This window comes from Dinoponera quadriceps, unplaced genomic scaffold, assembly GCF_001313825.1.
Source record: "Dinoponera quadriceps isolate SergipeBrazil2010 unplaced genomic scaffold, ASM131382v1 scaffold566, whole genome shotgun sequence".
NCBI lineage: Eukaryota > Metazoa > Arthropoda > Insecta > Hymenoptera > Formicidae > Dinoponera > Dinoponera quadriceps.
In genome coordinates this window covers 4218094-4240143 of record NW_014555972.1, presented here as the reverse complement: position 1 = coordinate 4240143, position 22050 = coordinate 4218094, and the positions used below count along the sequence as shown (strand labels likewise).

The following is a 22050-nucleotide window of genomic DNA, read 5'->3' as shown; positions in this document are numbered from 1 at the left end:
ACATCGCCACGGCCGCCGGTAAAGAGCAATTGCAACGACGAAGACCGTTTCGTAAAGTCGTCGTGACGAAGATACAGCGGCGCCTCTGGATGGATACAGATAGCGAAATATATGTTTAACGAGTCAGTACGAGGAGAAAAAAATTCCGGCGTGATAATAAGCGTCCTGGAGGATCAGCCGGCAGTATGTTGATCGCGCGATAAGCAGCGCCGATTCGTAAAATTTCTCACGCATCACACGAGTGATCGTGTCTCGGCTTTCACGGCTAACGAAAGCGTGTGATCCAGCGTGACCTTTCCCTTCGCGATATCGAGATCCGCTCCCGAACGTAGAGCGCGAGATAAGCATGCACCCAGGTACGACGGAGCGGAGAAAATCGCAAAGGAATGTAGAAAATGCATCCGAGAAAGAGATCACGCTCTCCTCCATTAGCGGAAGAAATTCACACGGTATCTGTTGTAGGATCTTGTTATTCCCCTTGAACCCTGTGTCCTTCGGCTCGCCACGCGGTTTTTGGCATGTGAGCTGTTGCTCCGAGGAGAACACGAAACTTACCTATTTGTCACGGGAGATTGTAATAGATATTAGTTTTGAACAGGTATGTATTCGAGCAGGATTACGAAATTTCCCAGCAAGCGAGAAACATCAAGTCAATCTTTTAAAATATTGATCTTACGTGGGTTTTATGAATACTTTGAAGTAATATTTTATAAATGTTTCTAAACTCTTACTACTTGATGATATTATATCTTTAAATATTAACCCTTTGCACTCGAGGGCTCCGGAGCGGAGCCATTTAAAATTTGTCTTCAAACTCGAGGGCTCCGCTATGGAGACAATGCAAATAACTTTCAGTTCATAACATGAAGACGAAGACAAATCGTAAAAACTATTGTGTATAGGATATTCCGCTCTTGCTATTTGCATTGTCTCCATAGCGGAGTCCTCGAGTTTGAAGACAAATTTTAAATGGCTCCGCCCCGGAGCCTTCGAGTGCAAAGGGTTAAAACTATGGCGCGTGGAAACATTATTTTAATGTTTCGATCAAATATTGTCAACGCACTGAGAAAGAGATTTTTTCAAATTGAATAAATTTTATCGCGTCCAAACAAATTTTATCATTGGCATGCTCCAAAGAAACGAATATTTCGATTAATAAGTACGATTGTTAGACTTTTCAACGAATATATATCTTAAATAAAAAATTTGCTTGGAACGAAAGTTAATTTTCCTATAAAGAACTACATATTTAAAAACATGTTACATATAAAATATCATGTAGTAACGTTATGTTAACGTTAAAAACGAAAGAATTTCTAGCTTACTGGGTTTATCCGCGGACAATCGAGATATGTAATATTTTACTTCCAGCATTTTCGTCACTACTGTGTATCCTCTGACCGTAAAGACCCCTAAGATATGACTCGTAAATCTAATGTGTAATATTTCAGATATGATTGAGGATTTCTCCGATACGGAAAAATACGAGGAGATACGGAGAAATATTCTTCGCGTGGGGTAAACAACATATTTTCGTCCACCGCATCAAAGATCAATTTCTATCACCGTTGTTATCGGTGCTTCGTCAACTCGGAACCCAGAGAGTGAAGTCATTGAGAGAGAGAGAGAGAGAGAGAGGGGGAAAAAGAGACGCATTATTTACAGGACTGACTTGCTGTAAATTTAAACAATCAGATTACGCTTGAGATTTGTGCAATACGACGCACAGATCATTGATTCATTCGTAGATCTCGACGGCGATAATTGACGCCACGTTATCGGGTTATCACGACGTGAGAAGTGAGAAGCTGATTTCGGAAGTCGCCCCACGACGCAAAATGCTGTTTAGCAATCCACTTGCTTGCACAATCCGCCGTATTTAAAGTATATGGTACGCTTCCCGATGACAAAGACGACTACGGAGATCGCGTGAGACGAGACGGAGGACGCGAAGGGCCCTTTTTCCTCGTCCACCGAGAGAGATCGGCATTCTTCTCCGCAAGAGACGCGCAGAGTATACCACACGTTCTTCCACCTTCCTACTCCCCTTTTTACAGGAAGGAGCAAAAGTTAATAGGCTGAGCATCAGCCCCCCCGGGAAACGGCGCGTGTTCCTCATTGGCTCGCGCCGCCGTTCGCGCCATTCGAGCTTTGGAACGCGCAGTGGAACACATTTTGTTACGGACAGACGTTTATTCGGCCCCGAGGACGCACTGAACGGACGCTGGACACACTTCGCACGGGATATACACGCCCACGTGAGTAAGGTGCACCGTCAGTCACACAATAATCTCTCTCTCTTTCTCAATTTCTCTCTTCTTTCTTTTCTCTCGTCGATTGCTCTTTCAATTACAGCGATTCGTACACACGCTCTTACGGCGACGCGCATCAATCGTTCCTTCACGAGTACACACCTGCATCTTGTAGAGTGTTGCTAGTTCTTTTTCTCCCTTTTTTTTTTTCCATAGGACGAAGGAGTCGAGACGTGTGATGATAAGTTGCGAAAGTGAGAGGAGGCGCGCATTTCTCGAATATCACTGGAAATTGTAACCGGTGCGCGAATGCGTGTGAATGTCAATTGAACGTGAATAGACTGGATCTCTGAATTAATGCCTCTTGCTGTACTGCCGGAGGCCGTCCGGCAATTTACTTTGCCGCATACTCATCGAACACGTGTGCAGGAAAACTAACCGCTTATCAGCGCGTGATACTTTATCGCCCTTTCGAACTCCCTGCTAGCGTGTAGTACTCGATTTGACTAAAAAAATCTTGTCCATTTTTTTTATTTTCCTGCGAACGCTTTCTGTGATCCCACATGGAAATATCTATCGGTACTTTTTACGACCATAGGAAAATGATGGCGCATTAATTAGCGCATTGATTAGCGCGTCCACGTGTGATGCGGTTCGATGAAGAGAGGAAGAAGGAGAAACTGCGTCACGTTTGCATGCGTGCGTAGGCAGTTGACAGTTCTCGCGAGTGGAAAAAATCGGCCTATCGCGTGGAAAATATTTCGCGATCTCGTGTATGACGTAGGAGATTAATTTGCTATAAATACAAGCACAACCGTTCTATATATCCCGATATTCGTGCTGTCAACACAGCGCACAGGATGATGAAATCAGTTACGAAATCGCAGATTGAGCAAACGCACGATGAGGAAATATAGTTGTAAACGTTCGACAAATAAAACGATATGTCAATTCTATCAGCTCGCTTGGGGGTCAATAGTTTATAGGGGCATTACAGATAATACGTAGATAGTACAGTTGCGAAAGAATCCATTAGAAGTGTCTCGTGATGGGACGTACAATATCCCACTGGTTCAGATTGGTATCTGTCACAAAATTATCACAGATGTCGAGTAGTAATATACAGAATTTTCCATTGTCGGTGGTATCTCCGTGAGAGATTTCCCACATTGAGAGATTTCCCACATTCACATTTTGTGACTGGAAATTATTGCGTGTGGATGTCACTATGTGTGTTGCTGCTTATGAAAGGAAACTTTCCGACCGTCTGATTTGAGAAATACTGATAAAAAAGGCCAACTGGTGGATTGCGATAATAACGAGTGTAACTCAATCATCGTGTCATCTTCCACTGACCTCACGATTCGCTGACGCTCTATCATGAGATTTGCCGGTAAGAAACAAACGAAAAGGTTGAATCTCGGTCTCTTTATAGATTGCATCATGGAAACGTCTTGCGATAAAGATACCAAGCAATGCACCGGAGCAATGTCTCGCCTGTCGATGGAAAAGACGTCGAAATGTACGAGGCCACGTAGCAAAGGTGAGAGCAGAGGGCAAAGCCTCACCGGTCTCAGTCACGAATGCGGTGTTTTTGGATGTATCGCTGCTGGGGACTGGCCATCGCACATTGACGTCGGCCAAATTATCTGTTTAGGTAAATAAGTTTGTGCGTGTTCACGTTTCTTTCTGACGCGAATCAGCGGAAATATTATCGGAAGATAACGCAAAAGCAGAGAGAAGGATGTCAACGTGAGTAGAGAAAGAATGGATATATAAAAATGGGACGAGTCAAAGTATAACGTATGTTGTATCGTGCGGGTGTGAGGAAGATCACGTTGAATTCGATTCGCAGGTCTTGTGGCCTTGCAACATCGGGGGCAAGAGAGCGGCGGCATCGTGACGAGCGAGGGGGTCTGTTCGAAGTCATTCCACGTTCACAAGGGTATGGGAATGATCAATAGTATCTTCAACGATGAAAATATGAAAAAGCTCAAAGGGAATCTCGGAATTGGTCATACCAGATACAGCACGAGCGCAGCTAGCGAAGAAGTCAACTGCCAGCCATTCGTGGTCCACACTGCGCATGGTGCGTTGGCAGTGGCTCACAATGGAGAGTTAGTAAATACAGAGTCACTGCGAAAAATGGTAATATGGAATGAGAAAATCTTTATGCTCCTTTTTGCCGGTCGTCTCTCTCTCTCTCTCTCTCCTTAATTAGCTCGATGTATACTCGCGCGTCACTTACTTCGCGCCGCTCTCACCGCGCCGTTAATGCGTCTAATCCCAATATTCTTCTCATGCGTATATTCATAGGTGTTAGGCCGAGGGGTCGGCCTGTCGACGCACTCGGATTCCGAATTGATAACACAAGCGCTCTGCTTGAATCCACCGGAGGGTGAGGTCAACGGGCCGGATTGGCCCGCGCGTATCAAGCATCTTATGCAATTGGCACCGTTATCGTACTCCCTGGTTATCATGCACAGGGACAAAATTTACGGTGTGCGAGATCCCTACGGGAATCGACCTCTCTGCCTGGGCAAGATCGTGCCGATCGGCAACTTGGGTACGCATTAAACCACCGTCGGACACTGTCGGTGTCTCGGCTTGCGATACTTCCCGTTTATACACTCCCTGGCCGTATTATTAGACGCACTTTGACTTTTTAATAGAATACAGATAAAGAGAAGAAAAGAATAACGTGGACAGGGACTGTGTACGTATGCATTTAGCACTGTCATTTTCTGCTTCCCATTTGTCGGTATTCTTTTTTGTTATATTCTCCGTTTCACCATGTGATGTACGAAGTGTAAGACGAACTAATTCAAATCACAGCGAGTAACGAATCCGATGACGACGACGAGGCCGAAGGCTGGGTGATTTCGTCGGAATCCTGCGGATTCTTGAGCATCGGCGCGAGATACGTCCGCGAGGTGTTCCCCGGTGAGATAGTAGAACTGACCCGAGAGGGCATCAAGACCATCGACATAGTGGAGAGGCCGAACAAAAGACCGCAGGCCTTTTGCATATTCGAGTATGTTTACTTCGCGCGGAGCGATAGTATCTTTGAAGGTAAACGCAATGATAATCGGTAGGAAAACCGCCAGCTGCGAGAGTTGGCGGGTAAGGGCACACTCAGCGGAGTGTTGATTTTTCTGCGTTAGGACAAATGGTGTACTCGGTGCGTATGCAATGCGGACGAGTACTGGCGATGGAATCACCGGTGGAAGCTGACATCGTGAGCTCCGTGCCGGAATCGGGGACCGCGGCGGCACACGGCTACGCCAGACAGGTGAGTACCGAATTCGGAACTCAGGCAAACGCCTGGCCAGAGACAAACGAAAGAACAGTATTGCGCATGTAAATGTGCTGAATTTCACTCAAGTCCAGAGATGTGCGAATCGTTCGAATCGAATCACTGTTAATTCGATGCGAGTTCGGCTCGCATCTATCTTAACGGAATTGACCAATCGCATCAGTCAATTGGCTGAATTGGACCACTCTGAGCCTACGTGACTTATCGAAGTTCTCTTCTCTGCGTTGCAGTCGAAGATCAACTTCGCGGAGGTGCTCTGCAAGAACAGATACGTCGGACGAACGTTTATTCAGCCGAGCACACGGTTGCGCCAGCTCGGTGTGGCCAAGAAGTTTGGGGCTTTGTCGGAGAACGTGAAGGGGAAAAGAATCATCCTCGTAGACGACTCCATCGTCAGAGGGAACACGATCGGCCCGATCATCAAGTTACTACGCGACGCCGGCGCCAAAGAGGTGAGTTCCTCGCGCTTGCCTTAATAGCTGCGTTCGACAGAATTGATTTATTTTACAAATATTGGAAGTTTTCTGTGAAATTGGATTATTCCTCCACCATCTAAAAGAATAATCCAATCTCAGCCCAGAAAACTTTCAGCGGTTACAAAATAAACATTCTACTGAACGCGGCCAATTTCGTCGTGCCGTCGTATATTTTGGTTCTTGGATATACAATCGGCATTATATACATTGTACCATTCTTTAGGTCGAACATTTTACGCGATTTGCTTTTGACCTTGTGTGTTTATGTCTAAAGCCCGCTCCACACGATGTGGCAAATGTATTCGCCCAACATACGTGATGAATATAATCGCCAACGTTCGCCTACATTCGCCTGCATTTGTTACATTGTGTGAAACTAGCTTTACACATAAACACGCAAGGTCAAAACCATTATATTCAGAGCTATTATAACCGTCATTACAATTAGAGTTACTTATACGATCTTCAGTCTTGTGATTAATGTATGAGGCTGGAAATCGCGCAATCTTTCGTCCAGAGAATAGTATAGCACACATGACGACTGTACATAAAATTTCACGCACAAGATGTGCGTTGATGGAATCTTCCGTATGTTTAATCGTCGCTGTATTCACCCAGTAAGCAAGAAATCATTAACACAACGTTACCGTTGACGATATTTGACCGAAGCATGAAAAATAATGTTTCTACACCATAATTCTAATATTTAAAAATATAATATATCATGAAGTAACAGTTTAAAAACATTTTGAAAATATTATGTCAAAATGTTTGCAAAATCCAAGTAAAATCGATGTTCTAAAAGATCGATTTAATGTTTCTCGCTTACTATTATGATGACGCACTATTGTGACGACGATCGCCTTTTGCAGGTCCATGTTAGAATAGCGTCCCCACCGCTCAAGTATCCGTGTTACATGGGCATCAATATCCCGACGAGGGAGGAGCTGATCGCGAACAAGCTCGACAATGTAAAGCTAGCCAAGCACGTGGGGGCGAATAGTTTGACGTACCTCTCCGTGGAGGGGCTCGTCGAAGCGGTGAGGTATCGTATGGACAATCGCGAGAGCAACTACATCGGCCATTGCACCGCCTGCTTGACGGGAGAGTATCCTGACGAGTTCCCCGGCGACCTCGACTGGTGAAGCAGACGACATGTGACGTCGATTCTAGAAATAAACGAAACGCAACATGAACAGAACGTAATTCAGATAGGCAAACGGACGGACAGACTGAGAGGTTCATGTTACAGTGTGCTGCCACATCGGAATCTCGCAAAGCGCAATTCGTTGTTACTGTGTGTAAAAAATAAGCATTAAACTTAGATAAGTTAATGTACTGTCTTTTATATATATATATATATATATATATATATATATATATATATACAGACTACGCCTGGTTCATCAATGCAGTATTTCATAACATGTCGACTCTCTCTTTATACGCGCACGGGGGGGGAGGAGATACGGACTTTCGATCATGTGGTTACAGATATGTGCATGAAGCAAAAAGAAAGCAGAATAAATGGTTCTTCAAGGCTGACATAAATACGACGACGCAACAAAAAATATGATCAATTCCGTTCGTGATCTCTCTTCGTCGCTCTTTCAATTGGTTCGGTTTAATCGATCTCCAAATTAAAGTGACATCCGGATGTGCGACCAAGACAGCCGGAGACTCAGCAGCTTTGCATGCGATACAAATATTCATAGTACAAATGTATAAACTATCTCTATTTGAGCCATGTATCTATGAGCAATGGCAGGATAAAAGTGAGATACAGATAGAAAGGAGAAGCACAGCTTCTTTGAACAACAGTTACTAACTATACACTTTATTTTTCACAATGTGAAAACAGAATATAAATAATGCAGGTGAAATCTAATAAACTGATCAGGATCGTATAAAAAAAATATACCTACGACCATCGTTAGGAATGGGAATGTAAAATTATAATAAGGTTAAGACGGTGCAATCTCGATCACTTTTACTTTAAAACCACTAACTTACCAAGATTAGCGTAATATACAGACTTTACGGTGACTAGTGATAAGGATATTAATGAATAACGTAATTGCTTACTGTTTCAAATAAATAAAATTCTACTCCTACATTCTCATGTATCTTCTGATTCTTCCTTATTTTCAGACGTTCCAGGCGACACGTTTCCCCCAAGTTTCAAATCTGACGTGGTATCTTTGGATGCTTCTTCGTCTACAATTTTTTGCTTCTCCAAACATGCATTTAATTCTTTCAAATTCTCGTCGCGTAGTATATCCCAAAATTGTAGAGCTGTAACATGAAAAATTAATTTCAATTTGCTCACACAGTACATAAGCAGACAAGCAAACTCCATACCTTCTTCTTGATACTTCGGCGGTACCCCAGCTTGCGATAGCATGTCGATATTTGGAATACAATTATTGATTTCAGGATTGCCAAAGATCTCTGTTCTCGGTTTTGCAAAGACTCGTTGCATCTTCAACATCTTTCTGGTTTTGGCAAAATACTTGAGAGTCGGTACTTTGTCAAATATAGCGTCGTCCACATGCGGATCGTCGTCTTTCTCGAAGAACATGTACGTACCGACGGCATCCTCGTAAGTACCCTCGTAATACTAAAAATACAAAGCAAGAGGTCAATAATAAATAAACTGTAACTTACATTGCTACTGTGTCTTCCTTCAACATACCCGTCCATTGACCTGCATTAACGGGTGCTCTGTATCTATCCCTGTCATATCTAGTTGAAGATCTTCCTTAGTAAATGTGTTGCTGCCAACGAGATCCTCGAATTCCACGTACACGAGTATCTCTTCCTCGTCTTCGGGCAAATCATCGTCGGACTGCATCTTGGTTGTTTATCGTTACTGGTAACCTTCGCGATCGACGTATATTTTCACACACGTATCTTGCGTAAATGTCAGAAACAAGACGCGGTTACCGTAGAAACTGTAGTCTAGCGGAAGGAATAACGCACCAACCGAAAGCACGTAACGGCTACGTCCAAGAGGAAGCAGCCTTGCAATTGTAAAATTCGTGAATCTGAATGGCGTGTGCTGTGTCGTTATTGCGAAAGTTATAGCTTATTGAATTTCGCCTGTTTTTTATTACAATGGAAAGTACGTCTGACCAGCCCTTGAGTCATATTACTTGAGAAATAGAAGTACACCATCGTTTAGTCGTATCACGATCTCATTTTCTCGTTAAGTATAGTAGCGATTCGTAGCGGAGATTCTGGAACTGAATTACAGAAATAACGGGTCTGACGAGTTTACGAAATTATTAGACCCGTTATTTCTGTAATTCAGTTCCAGAATCTCCGCTACGAATCGCTACTATACTTAACGAGAAAATGAGGTCGTGATACGACTAAACGATGGTGTACTTCTATTTCGCAAGTAATATGACTCAAGGGCTGATCAGACGTACTTCCCATTGTAATAAAAAACATAGGCGAAATTCAATAAGCTATAACTTTCGTAAAAATAACGCTATGGAGATCGTTCAAGAAGCACTTTAAAGCTTGAAGTCTCTAGTTTTTAACCAAGTTAGCTATATTAACGTTGTCGTTAATTTTCGTCAAAATATTTCGAATTAAAGGAAAAATGTCGACCGCTCAATTTCAAACCTCGTCTCTCAGTTGAGTTTTCAGAGGGAAAAATTATTTGACTCAAAAATGTGATACTGATGTTTTATAGGGAAAACTAAACTTTTTTACGTATATTTTGTTAACGAATATGTCGTTACAACAAAATACGATGAAAAGTCGGCAAAGATTGGTCCAATTTTAGCGAATGATCGGTCACAGTGCGAGATGTAACGTCAACGTGGCCGCCAACGGTGACGTGTTCGTCGCGTACCACGTGGATACACACGCGTGAACACGTTGTCCCGTACTCTCCGTGGCGCACCGCCAGTGTGCGTTCGAATCGTCTTTCGTGAGTACTTTCGTTCCTCGCGTAGCGTAGCCTGCGTCTGATGAGTTGTCCGTCAAGCATCCGTCGTGTCTGCAGCAAGTGCGTCTTGACCGAAACCAGAACAAACGTACCGTCGTCGGCAGACACTTGGCACGTTTCCCAATAACGGGCGGCACCCATTCATCGAGCGGGAAAGGATCTTCTCGTGATTCGCGAGCGCGTCGAGATCGATTCTAAACCATGGTGAGCACAATTCGACCGACGAACATTTGACAATTACTCGAGACGATCGCTTCGTCTCCTCTACGTCATTTCTGACAGCTGATTTTCTCATTAACTCCTGCCCTTCTTTTTTTTTCTCTTTCTCTTTTTCGTGTTGAACAAAGCCTGCCGCACCTAGTGCCGCCTCCGTGGGCTCCGTTGGACGGTCGCCCAGCAAAGCGATAGCGCCGAGAACAGGTGGCAGCGGTACCGTTAGACAGAGGAAGACCGTGTCGGCGAACAGCTCGACGAGAAACAGGAGCACGGGCACGAGTTCCGGCGGCATGTGGAAATTCTACACGGACGATTCACCGGGTATCAAAGTGTAAGTAGAATTTCAAATTCCCGGTAACGTTGTTACGCGTTCCATATGTGTCCGTGCAGTCGTTGAGAGGCAACAAGTTTCTCGCAAATTGCATAAACTAGCAAAATGAGATTCCTATAAATTGTTGACGTATTTAGTCGTAATGCCCGCATATATTTAATTTGGATCAAACATTGCGATTGCAGAGGTCCTGTGCCAGTGCTCGTCATGTCTCTCTTATTCATTGCATCTGTGTTCATGCTTCATATTTGGGGCAAGTACACCCGCAACTAGAGTTAAATACGATGTGATTCAGGATGGGCGGCGAAAGAAAAACTGGAAAAACCAGATGGTAACTGGGCGATGCAACTTGTGAAGTGAATGACGCACCGATATTAAACTCAAATATGTACGTCTTGATATATATGTGTGATATAATTTCGAAGCACGTATCTTAAAGTGCGCGTGTACGTTACCGAGCATATGTGAATATGTATATCATCGTGAGAACCACTCATAAAAATCATTGCAAGTTAGAGGTATCATTACATGAATAGAAATATACTAAAGTTGCGAACAAGGTAGACTTGTAAGGGGGGAATACTTTTTTCTTTTATAATTCCACATTTATGTGTATCGTGTGAGAAAGTATGTGAAAGTATTTAATTTTATTGGAGGCTTGCGAAAGCTCGTCTGATCGTCAATAATTCCACTGACTCCGGAAATGAGTCATCTTGATCAGGCGAGTACCTGAAATATGGCGGAAAGGATAATGATGATAAATATTTGATGATGATGATGGAACATGGCATGTATCATTGTTGCTATCAGTGAAAGAAAGCCAGAAATTCTATTAACTTTTATAAGCCTCTAGTAATTCGCAATATTACTGTTACAAGATCGTTGAAGTAAATATGACTTATTTTTATCCTGTAAACTCAAATGTAATTTATTCTGTCTCTTGTCCTTTTGTCCTCTCATATCACCTGTTTGCTTTCTTCGTATCAATTTTCTTCTCTCACATTAAATATATTCTATTAATGGTGATCAAATAATTTTGATAATTGACAATCTATGTTTCTGGACAGTTATGTGCAAAGTTCCAACTTTGCAGATTTGGCGAAGGAAAATCTAATAACCTTCTTGAATACCATGAAAGATCTACTTTCTCTTTTCGAATCGAGAAAATGAAATAAACCTATTAGAAATTTTGTAAAAAAAATTAGACACTCTGTGCTAAGTTCTCATGTTGTCAAGGGCCAGGTGCATTTACAGTTTTTTTATGTCGTCCAATTGGTAAATTTATCCACTTTAATTTGTATTAAGCGTCTTACGTGATGTAATCACAACACGTGAAATATTCTCTTTACCGAGGAGGGCGAACGATAATCCGTTAATGAGTAATTAAAATTGACGCGATTAAATTAAACACGTCTACATAATACCCTAGTAATCTTTTAAGCAGGCATTAAGCAAAATATCGTTACGATGATTCGACGTGAGCTTCTTTGTCGACAAACCGTTGTTCGTCGTTCGCTTTGCATAGGAGAACTCGTTTTTATCAGGGAACTATATAAATCGCGAATATGTAAATCGACGCTTCTGCGAGGAGCTTTCCGTACTGTATCTCTAACGGGGCATCTCCGGCGAGGCGCCGGCGCATATAATATTGATTCCCAGCTCGATGAGCTGAATTTCAATGCGACACTCCCGGACGAAACGACATGGCGCGAGGTGGACGCGAGGATACACCGCGACAAACACGCATCAAACGAGCAGTTAAATTGGGATTCAAGCGGAAATCGCACGTCTACATCGAATGCCGTGCGAGGGTGGAAGAGGAAATGACATGTCAGGCGGGGAAAAGGACAAGTCGAAGGTGGGAGGAAAAATAAGGGTTGATCAGGAGGAGACGAAGGGAAAGAACGAGTATGTTATTTAGCAGGAAACACATGTCGACACAAGTCCAGTTGTATCATCACATGCCCTTATTTCGCAAAGAAAAGGTTGATAATAGATGATAAATTAGACTCGATATCGATTTGTGTCTTTTGTTTTGGAAGCAATATCATTATTAATTCTATTCTACTGTAATTTCGATCCCGGATGAAAGAGGGAAGTACCGATCTGTACGAAAGACTCCATGCAAATTAAGGCACAATGTAACAATTTTGTCTTCGTTAATGAAGTATCGATTAAGGTAAAGGTATCAAGGGCCTGGACACGTCTCCAATTGTGGACGTCTTTGTCGATTTTTGGTTTCTAAATACGAACGTTTGATCTTTCAACACAAAATACCCGTGTAAATCCAATACACGCGAAATTTGCTTGAATATTCATATTTAAAACCCAAGAACAACAAGAATGAGTAGTCCAGAGCCAGGTGCGTGTCCAGGTATCGGTACCTTTGCCTCAAGTGAAAGAAAGAACCCCCGCCGAGAAGCGCATGGCAGGACTTCCAGTCCGCTCGGCACGCGCGGCTTAGCGGCGTCCCCAGGATGATGTCAAAGTCGGTCTTCCTGAGGAGGTTCCCCCGAGGTTCCCCGAGCAGAGCGAAGATGAAGAGGAGGAGGGACAACGTGTGCGCGCATCGCGGGAGGTGCCGCGGCGGCGGAGGGCGAGGGGGAGCGCGCGATTCCGCAGCGGACGCGGAGGGAGAACGAAAGGGCGGAGGAGGTGAAGAAGAAGCATCAGCAGCAGCGCGTCTCTCGCGATCGACGAGCGGCAGAGCGCGTGCGGGGGTGCGAGCGTCCGCGGAGGAGCGACTCGCACACGTGATCTCCCGTGCGAGAGTGCGCGATCTTCCTCCGGTGTACGCACACACGGCACTTCTCACGTGCGCCTTCTCCTCGTCCTCTCCTCGCGCGCCTCTCGCCGTCGGCGAGCCGAGCGAGGCGAAGCGGAGCGTCGTCGTCGTCGGGGCGGGACGAGGCAACGTGCGCCCAAGGACTTCATTCACGACGATGCGGCTCGCCCCGAGAGAGGTAAAAGCTTCCCTCTGCTCTTCTTTCTCTTTCTCTGCCTCTCTCTCTCTCTCTCTCTCTCTCTTACTCTCTTCTCTTCTCCCCTCGTGAATGCGAGCCCAGTCGCGCGCGCATTCGCGCTCTCGACGCGGTGGAGGCGCGTAGACGATAGCACGGGCGAGGACCTCTCGGGGGATCCCCGGCTTTTCTCGAATTGTGTAAACGGGCCTGTGCGCGCTGTGTGTGATCCGCGTAAAAATTCGCCGGATCGGCACTCTCGTATAAGAGAGAGAGAGAGAGAGAGAGACCTCGAGGTTGCGGGTTCGGCGGGCTCGACTCGAGAAGAAGAAGAAGCGGATGAGGAGCGAGCCACGGGCGATATTAATCGTTACGCAACGATTCAATAACTCAAGCCAGGCTTACGAGTACTCAAGGGCTAAGGGTGTTCGACACGGCGCTTACCTTCGTTTTATGCGCGTGATCATCTTCACGAAGTGCTCGTTTGGTCGCTCCCCAACACCCCACACTGAACACTCTCTCTCTCTCTCTCTCTCTCTCTCTCTCTCTCTCTCTCTCCAGTGTAATAAAGGTAGAATTACCGCGTGCGCTCTCACACTCACTCTCACACTCCGCGGATCTATATCCTGTGTCGTTTCGCAAGAGAGAGAGAGAGAGAGAGGTGGGAGGGAGAGGGAGAGCAGCTGCTCGAGGTAATTTCAAATTTGTAAACTGCTCACGCTGGACCGTTCTCAAATTATGCAAAATCTTGCTGCCAAATACGCGACAGCGCTCTCTCTCTCGCTCTTTCCCTCTCTCTTTTTCTCACTCTCTATCTCTCTTTCTCTCTATCTGTCTCTCTATATCGGAGATACGTTTCGATATCATTTCGTCTTCATCGATGCATTACGTAATCCCGCGTAATCGATCGGTGCGTGCATCATCGGGGAGGAATCGATCATGAAGGCATCGTCGAGGCGAGATCAGAGACGCGCGGGAGATTCGGCGCGAAACGCGGGCGCATATCATCATCGACGCGATACGCCCGTCGTCGTCGGGTTCTCCGCAATGCGGAAGTGCGAAGACTGCAACTGGGAGTTAATATACGGCGAACCGCCGTTATTTATTCCCGGAGCGATCGGCTGAGATTAATTCGACGGCGGCACGGAGTCGCATCGATCATGCTCGTCACGCCTTCGGCCCGTCGATATTCTCGCGCGTGATTCGCGCGGAAAATTCGCGCGAGGCAACGTTTTCACTCGGGTTTCCCGGCGTCTCTCACGATATCGTTAATCTCTNTCTCTCTCTCTCTCTCTCTCTCTCTCTCTCTCTCTCTCTCTCTCTCTCTCTCTCTCCCTCGGCCCGAGTTTTTCTCGGAGCGAATGCTTATTCGCGCGACGGAATCGCGGAAATAGCGTCGTACGGAAAATCACAGGAGCGAATGCTTCGATCAAACTTAGGGTCGACTTTTTCGTGAGATTTCTGATTAAGTTGATCGACAATTTAAAATCGCTGTCTGTTTCAACTATTATCTGCTCCATACTGATACGAAGGTAGAAATTATTAACTCTTCGATTATCGTTAAAGGAAATTACACAATTGAAAATTCGTGTATCGGCGATTTTTCTCAGTGGCTTAATCAGAGTTTGGTGAAAATCATGTCGAGGGTGGAATCTTAATTCGCTCTGAGTTCGAGTAACCTGCATAAATTAAGAATTCACCTCGAGTTTGGGTGAAACATTTACCCGACCTGCCGCCCGTGTCGGAGCCTTCACCCGGGGACATTTCACGGGGATCTCGCCTAATCGCAACGGCACGAACGCGTTTCAGAGCTCGAGGTAATCAGTCGCGTCCCGAGGGCGATTGGCGATTATTCCGCGGCCATGGCGGTCGATATTCTGGACGAGGATCACCTCGCCGTGAGCGCGATCGTCACGGTCGGCATGCAGCTGATCTTCTTCACGATCGCCGCGACCTTCCAACTGGACAAGTTGACGGACTTCGCCGGCGGCACCAACTTCATCATTCTCGCCCTCCTCACTTTCTTTCTCGGTCAAGTGGGCAAGGTACTCTAATATTATAAACCGGCTCTGCTCTATCTTTCTCTCTCTTTCTCTCTCGCTCGCTTCTCAGCCGCGCACGTGTGACGCACGTGTGTGCATGCACATAGCGGTGCGCCTATAAGATAAAATCCCGAGAGGATCGGATACGCTCGGGATTTTATTTGCGGATCGTGAAGGGACCGAGGAGTCGTGAGGAGGATTATAAATAAGACGGAAGGATCGCGTTTGATTCCCATGAATGGACGAGGCGCTCGTTTTATCCGGCACACGCGACCCTCAACACGTGGACCACTGCAGGCCTATTCTGTAACTTCCAACCACAACGTCGTTATCGTTGCGTCGTCGACGAGTAGCTTGCCTGCCTGCTACATGTTGTACAACCTGCGCAACAACAACGCGCGCAGTGATTTGAAAGTAAAGATTTTTCGCCGAAACTCTGGATCCTGATAAAATTGATTTCTTTTTGCACACAAAGAACGCCTCTAAAGAAGAAACGTAACTGTTTGTAAGAGATTCAGCATTTATCTTAACTTTGCTTTTTTGACGAGATAAATGCAAAATAACTCCATAATTGTAGTGCTGATCGTTAGGGCTGAGCCCTGTAGAGAGATTAATCCATCAGCACTGATACCTCCTTGCGTCCTTCCTCCTACGCTAGACGTACGACAGCCGGCAGGTCATGGTGACCGTGTTCGTGTGCGTGTGGGGCGTGCGGCTGTCCGGGTATCTCCTGTACAGGATCGTCAAGATAGGTCGCGACAAGAGATTCGACGATCGGCGCAGCAACGTCATCCGCTTCGCCGTGTTCTGGACGTTCCAGGTGAGACGATCTGCGAAACGTGGATCAAAAATCACCGGTAATATGTATGACGACCCGACGATGATTTATTTGCCGATCCGTTTCCTACGAGAGTGCGATAGATACCGAAGTGACTCGATGGTTTCGCAGGCCGTGTGGGTGTACGTCGTCAGTCTGCCTGTGATAATTATTAATTCTCCGCGTCACAAGATACCGCCCGCCCCGAAGACCATGACGACGCTGGACAGCGCCGGCACGGGGATGTTCGTGATCGGCTTCCTGGCCGAGACCTACGCCGATCTGCAGAAGTTCGCTTTCAAGCAGGACCCGGTGAACAACGGGAAGTGGTGCAACGACGGTAGGGCGAGTCGCTCGGCGACTACCCCCGGAAAAAATTGATGATTATATATGATTATATGATGATTATATATGATTATAATTATACATTTAACATATAATTATACATATAATTATATAAAATCATACGCGAATTTTGCCCATACATGTGGGTTACATGTATGATCATATATGTCCATACGAAAAAGAAATGATGTTACATCATTTAATTAAATGTCGATATCATGTGCATATAACATGTAAACAACAGTATTTTTTAGTTGTGGACATAAATTAATATATATATATATATATAGTCATATATGGGCAAATTTCATACATGATCTTTCTATTCCCGGGTCGTTTCCATTTAATATCTCTATAAATAGTCCATAAAATTATTCCTATTTCAGTTATTAAAACTGTCGCTCGGATTGAGCGTAAAGTGGCAGTCTAAGTGTCAAAATAGATAATTTAAAGGATTAAAAGAAGATATAAATATTGACTCTACACAGAGAGAGAAATAAAACATTTTGCGTACTTGAAGAAAAATAATTCTACGTTTACATATATAATGCGACCCGCGAATAACCAAACTAGAGTTAAATTACATCATACATGCCGCTTAGAGCGCTCCTTCGGCACTTCCAGGACTCTGGAGACTGTCGCGCCACCCGAATTACTTTGGCGAAATCGTCGTCTGGTGGGGAATCTTCGTGATATCCTTGAACGTGATTGAGGGCGCGGAATGGGTGGCTATCGCCTCGCCGATCTTCACCACGTTTATCATCTTATTCCTGTCGGGCATGCCGTTGTTGGAGAAAGCGTCGGACGAGAGATACCGGGAGTGAGTATATCGCGGGGAATCACATCGCGCAGGGAGGGAGGGAGTTCGCGCCGGTGAAAGATGCGAATTTCGATATGTGCTCCCTCGCAAAGTGAAATTAAAGTGAGCTCCTGCTCGCGAGTGAAATCTCATTCAAAAAGTAAAATAATCACCGGAGTCACTTGAACTCTCGAGTGAAATCTCCCTCAACGATGCACGTATCCGCTGTCTCAACGTTCAAAATGGGCTGATCGAGCTAGCGTTGAGATGAAACTGTTTTAATTTCCACTCGGGGCTTTTCCAGCAACGCGGAGTACCGCTATTACAAGCAGTCGACGTCGCCGCTGATCCCGATACCGCCGTCGATCTACGTGGAGGTGCCGCGATTCCTCAAGTTCATCCTGTGCTGCGAGTTCCCGCTGTACGACTCCCTGGACGCGAAGCCGCGCTCGGCCGTCACCGAGTCGACGTCCATCAGCTTGGCAGCGTCCACGTAGCTGTAACCACACGCCGGACGACCGAATTCAGAGTCCGGCGTGCACACGACGACCACAACCACGGCCAGTACCGCCTTCTGAGCGCGCCTTCCGCCGCTTTTTTTGGCGCGACAACTCCTCCCCCCCGTCTTGTCTGTCCTTTCCGAACAACTACTATGCTATGATCCTGACATGGCCGATTCGCGATCCTTCCACGGACACACGTTTCCCTCTCATGGCGTCGGCATTATATTATACGGGGTGTCGCGGCGCGAGCGTGTTCAAATGAGCGCTACCGAGTCACTTGTGGCATTGTGGACGGACACCGTTCGCGAAGCGGGTCCTTCTCTTCAGGATAGAACGGATCACCGAGGCGAAGTATTATTTTTGTAAGTCCTGAAAGTCCCCGCCGCGCGCGACGGCCGTTGAGAGCGAGCGAGCGGTGACTTCTTCACGGTGACTTCTCATGCAGGACAGGAGTGCAGATACGAGAGAAAGAAAGAAATAGGAGGAGGAAGGGAAGAGGAGGAGAAGGAGGAGAGAAAAATTATTTTTGTAGCGATGTTGTACGAATATCGATTGTAAAAGTTGGCCCGTTGACCAATTCGAGCGTCCCTCCTGCACGACGAAGTCGCCGGGATGGCAATCTGATCTCTACGCGCGTATTTGAATTATTCTTTTAACAATGCAGAATCGACTAGCTTGAGACGAGATGTACTTCGTGTTCGAAGTGGCGAATTCGGATTCCGAGGCGCCAAGGCGTGTCGCTCTGTGTATTCTGGGCGCTCAGCCGCCGGTTGGAGAACCAACGATACGAGGATACGCAGTCGGCGGTTTAAAGATCGAGGCGCTCTTTCTCCGACGAGTTTCGCAGCCCGCCACTTCTGCCTGGGTCTGTTCTTTGTCGGTGAACTAGTGCACACTTTCGGAACTTAAAGATAAACAAATATATAGTTGTAACTTTGTGTAAAAAAAAAGAGAAAAGTAGAACTAGCGCAAACTAGTGCAGCTGGTTCATCTATAAAGAATAGATCATATGTGAGGAAACGCTTAGCGAAACTTGCTCGAAAAAGTGTTGCAACATTTAACCCGCCGACTGTGCGCGCACGATGCTCTAAAAGCGATCTTCGCTGACGCGGATTAGGCTGTCATTCGTTTTTCACGTTTGTTGTTGACTAACAAGAGAAAAGTCTATCTATCTTAAATAACGCATGAACAAAATCGAAATCTAATCGAGCTTCGAGCTCGTTAGCTACGATACCGGGAATAAAGAGCAACGACAGTTCGCGTTCTTAACTTAATTGACTTCGTTAATTGATAGCGACAAAGTTCTAAAGTCGGCATGGATTATAACGAACGATCTGACGATTGACACTGTGCGGATTCGTTGTAAGTCAAACGATTGGCCGAAGGAAAGACAGTATTCCGATTCTCGCCGAAGTACGGAGCGAGTAAGAAACAATGTACATCGCAGCAGGAGCGAGAGCGAATGCAACCGAAATCTCATCGCGTTACGATTGCTGCTCGTTCCGTTAGCGCGTCACATAGGACGCTTTTACGAGGTAGACGTGTTTAGATGCGACGCACCGATACAACGGTGACGTCTACCATCGCGGGGAAAAAAATCATACATCAAATTTGCTCATATATGACTATAATATATAATCCGTGTATGTCTGCAACGGGAAAATACCGTTACAAAACAATCGAAGTAAATGCTTCCGGCTACTTGTGCTTCTGACAGCACATGACATTTAATTAAATGACATAACATCATCTTTTTTCGTATGGATATATATGATCATATATGTAACCACATATATGGGCAAAATTCATATATGATTTTATATAATTATATATAATTATTTTTCCCCCGGGATGTGCCTTCGCAAGATGGTAGAGCCACGTTACTGTCGTTTCTTCACCGATCTTTTTCTCTCTCTCTTTCACGCATCCGGCCCAACGTCGATCGAATCATCGACGTGCTGCTTTCATCACAATTAGGCATGCCCATTAGGAGAAATTAGAAGTAAATGAGACTTAGTAACACATGAAATTAGCGAGAAAAAGTCGGGCCGTGATTGTCGTGAACACGTAGACGTAAAAACACAAAAAAAAGGGAGAGAAAACGCGGCAATCTTCACCTTGTCGAAACGAAGCGGCGTGTTTCAACAATGTGTAGAGAGCGCGAATGAGCTCTCGTCCAATCTCTAGGAAGATTCGAGATGACGGGTGTGTCCCGTTCTTATTGAAAATCGAGAGAGCTTTCAATCGTATTATTGAGATCTTAGCAATATTAATAAACATATCTGTGCCGAGAATAGAACACGTCCTGATAAGAGATACGAGACAAAGATAAAAAGTACATAAATTACGAGAGAAATCGACGATGAGCGGAACGCACACTTGGAGTAATAACGCAGACGAGCGACGCGATGAGCGAGACGGATCTCCCTCGGGGATCGACGATCTAAAAGATGTTACTTCTCCATTTCTTCACTGTTATTGTAAGTCTTCAAAGTTTAGATAATAAAGAACGATCGACTCCTTTAATGGTTGTGCATTTTCATTTCGAATACGTCGGACGATACACACGATAATATCGAACGCAAGTCACACTCTGACAATGTCTCTCCTCTTTCTCTCTCTCTCTCTCTCTCTCTCTCTCTCTTTCTCTCGGGTGCGACGCGGCGGAGGTCGAACGGTGGATCGCACAATGAACGCTTTAACAAATCCCATAAAGTTCGCTTTATATTTATAAACACATTTTATTTGTTCGTATGTATATCGTTAATAAATGGTGATATAATAATGACAATGAAATGTATAGCGCCGAGGATAAATTCATCATATTATAATAATTATTAATATTCCTCTTACAATAATCTTACTGTATTGGGTGTCTACCTACTGTGCTTGCAACGTTATGGTCTTGTCCGAATGTTTATTTTTTTCTTCTCTCTCTCACCATTCATCTAGTTTAATATTATTTTACTCGTACGTAATAATCCATAATAATGTAACCACAGGTGTATGTGTGTGTGTGTGTGTGTGTGTATGAGTATGTGTGTTGTGTGTGAAAACATATTTGCGCCGTCCTAAGTATAAACAGCATCGTCCGCTAATCCTTTCTTCCTTCTTTTTCTTTTTTTTCCGTGTTTACCGTTTTTTCTTTACGTGATTCATAATCGTTATCAATAATATAGTAAGCTACTTAAATGTAATATATCTTGTGTCTTCGTGGAATATGTTTCAGCTGCCGTGCGCAGCGTCGTAGAAAAACTTCAATTCCCGTTATACATCAAATGTCGATTTTCGATGCATGAAAGACACTTTGTATTACACGCAAGGTAATTTTTTTTTTCTTTTTCCTTGAACGTCCGAAAAATTCGTATTCAATAAAATACTTGGGCAGCACAGCGTTCCGAGAGAGTACCAAGAGAAAAAAGAGATCAAAAAATTACCTGTGCCTCTCCTCGCTGGAAAAAAGAAACGTCGAGGGGGGTAGACAGAGCAAAGGGATCGCGGGTGGTGGAAGGTAGAGGGGGGGACGGGAGAGGAACGGGGAACTGGAAGGAGGGGGAAGAGGACAGAGGGTGAAATATTTTACGACTCTCCACTATACACGATGGCATCATCATCCTCGCGCGTATCTAAATCCGACTGCATTCGTCTCTACGTAATACACATATCTATAATATACAAATAATAGTAATAATATATGCCTGTCCATCGCTTATCGCGGTTTCTATTACACCGACTCGTCGTCTAAAATATCGCCGAGAGGGGACGATCGCGAAAGAGCGTTTTTCCCGTCGTTTCGTATAAAATACACACACAGGAATGAGTGGTCATTAAAAGTAAAATTGATTGCGCGATCGATGATGGTGCGCGCCGGCCGGTCAATGCGGAACGGAATCGCGCGGCCCGAGAGCGGAAGGAGCGAGAGCTACATATCCCGCGCGCGCCGCCGGTTCCATTATTCGCATTCCGCCGCGCGCGTTTTCAGACTGCCCGAGGACATATCCGTTTGCTAGCTGGTCGATTGGCGTGACTCGA

The 22050-nt window shown here is 45.1% G+C and overlaps 4 protein-coding genes across 11 annotated transcripts; 3 read left to right on the top strand and 1 right to left on the bottom strand.

Annotated features, from left to right (window-relative positions):
* Window positions 1–35: 35 nt before the first annotated feature.
* On the top strand, window positions 36–7286 carry LOC106746183 (amidophosphoribosyltransferase-like). Of its 6 annotated transcripts, none has more exons than XM_014622464.1 (10): window positions 36–356; window positions 463–598; window positions 1452–2258; window positions 3688–3909; window positions 4108–4400; window positions 4569–4818; window positions 5088–5324; window positions 5417–5544; window positions 5799–6020; window positions 6917–7286. In XM_014622464.1, the coding sequence occupies exons 4-10, from the start codon at window positions 3696–3698 to the stop codon at window positions 7187–7189; spliced, it is 1617 nt and encodes a 538-aa protein (XP_014477950.1). In that variant the 5' UTR covers window positions 36–356; window positions 463–598; window positions 1452–2258; window positions 3688–3695; the 3' UTR covers window positions 7190–7286. The 6 variants fall into 6 exon arrangements, with proteins under 6 accessions (XP_014477950.1, XP_014477952.1, XP_014477951.1 ...); XM_014622466.1 differs by having other exon boundaries at window positions 1452–2267; XM_014622469.1 differs by lacking the exons at window positions 36–356; window positions 463–598; window positions 1452–2258 and adding an exon at window positions 3910–4004 and having other exon boundaries at window positions 3706–3795; window positions 4108–4197; window positions 4277–4400.
* Window positions 7287–7400: 114 nt separating this feature from the next.
* Window positions 7401–14040, bottom strand: LOC106746188 (general transcription factor 3C polypeptide 6). The gene is made up of 4 exons (XM_014622476.1): window positions 13957–14040; window positions 8740–8957; window positions 8406–8664; window positions 7401–8339 (listed from the first exon to the last, which is right to left on the bottom strand). Exons 2-4 carry the CDS (start codon window positions 8896–8898, stop codon window positions 8164–8166), a joined length of 594 nt encoding a protein of 197 aa, XP_014477962.1. The 5' UTR covers window positions 8899–8957; window positions 13957–14040; the 3' UTR covers window positions 7401–8163.
* LOC106746190 (protein transport protein Sec61 subunit beta) lies at window positions 9935–11468 on the top strand. The gene is made up of 3 exons (XM_014622481.1): window positions 9935–10209; window positions 10353–10552; window positions 10738–11468. The coding sequence occupies exons 1-3, from the start codon at window positions 10207–10209 to the stop codon at window positions 10823–10825; spliced, it is 291 nt and encodes a 96-aa protein (XP_014477967.1). The 5' UTR covers window positions 9935–10206; the 3' UTR covers window positions 10826–11468.
* LOC106746187 lies at window positions 13183–21581 on the top strand. 3 transcript variants are annotated; one of them, XM_014622473.1, is made up of 6 exons: window positions 13183–13515; window positions 15322–15557; window positions 16213–16374; window positions 16504–16711; window positions 17341–17536; window positions 17820–21581. In XM_014622473.1, the coding sequence occupies exons 2-6, from the start codon at window positions 15375–15377 to the stop codon at window positions 18010–18012; spliced, it is 942 nt and encodes a 313-aa protein (XP_014477959.1). In that variant the 5' UTR covers window positions 13183–13515; window positions 15322–15374; the 3' UTR covers window positions 18013–21581. The 3 variants fall into 3 exon arrangements, with proteins under 3 accessions (XP_014477959.1, XP_014477958.1, XP_014477961.1); XM_014622472.1 differs by lacking the exon at window positions 13183–13515 and adding an exon at window positions 13615–14083; XM_014622475.1 differs by lacking the exon at window positions 13183–13515 and adding an exon at window positions 14126–14204 and having other exon boundaries at window positions 17820–21553.
* Window positions 21582–22050: the final 469 nt, after the last annotated feature.

Excerpts from the sequence above, each read along its gene's own strand:
- LOC106746190 (XM_014622481.1), top strand. Across the intron at positions 10,553-10,737 it reads GATTCACCGGGTATCAAAGT|AGGTCCTGTGCCAGTGCTCG; the intron begins GTAAGTAGAATT and ends TTGCGATTGCAG.
- LOC106746187 (XM_014622472.1), top strand. The coding sequence starts at position 13,852 with ATGAGGAGCGAGCCACGGGCGATATTAATCGTTACGCAACGATTCAAT. Across the intron at positions 14,084-15,321 it reads CTCTCTCCAGTGTAATAAAG|AGCTCGAGGTAATCAGTCGC; the intron begins GTAGAATTACCG and ends AACGCGTTTCAG. Across the intron at positions 17,537-17,819 it reads TCGGACGAGAGATACCGGGA|CAACGCGGAGTACCGCTATT; the intron begins GTGAGTATATCG and ends GGGCTTTTCCAG.
- LOC106746183 (XM_014622464.1), top strand. The coding sequence starts at position 3,696 with ATGGAAACGTCTTGCGATAAAGATACCAAGCAATGCACCGGAGCAATG. Across the intron at positions 5,325-5,416 it reads GAGCGATAGTATCTTTGAAG|GACAAATGGTGTACTCGGTG; the intron begins GTAAACGCAATG and ends TTTCTGCGTTAG. Across the intron at positions 5,545-5,798 it reads CACACGGCTACGCCAGACAG|TCGAAGATCAACTTCGCGGA; the intron begins GTGAGTACCGAA and ends TCTGCGTTGCAG.
- LOC106746188 (XM_014622476.1), bottom strand. The coding sequence starts at position 8,898 with ATGCAGTCCGACGATGATTTGCCCGAAGACGAGGAAGAGATACTCGTG. Across the intron at positions 8,665-8,739 it reads TAATGCAGGTCAATGGACGG|TATTACGAGGGTACTTACGA; the intron begins GTATGTTGAAGG and ends TTGTATTTTTAG. Across the intron at positions 8,340-8,405 it reads GCCGAAGTATCAAGAAGAAG|CTCTACAATTTTGGGATATA; the intron begins GTATGGAGTTTG and ends TTCATGTTACAG.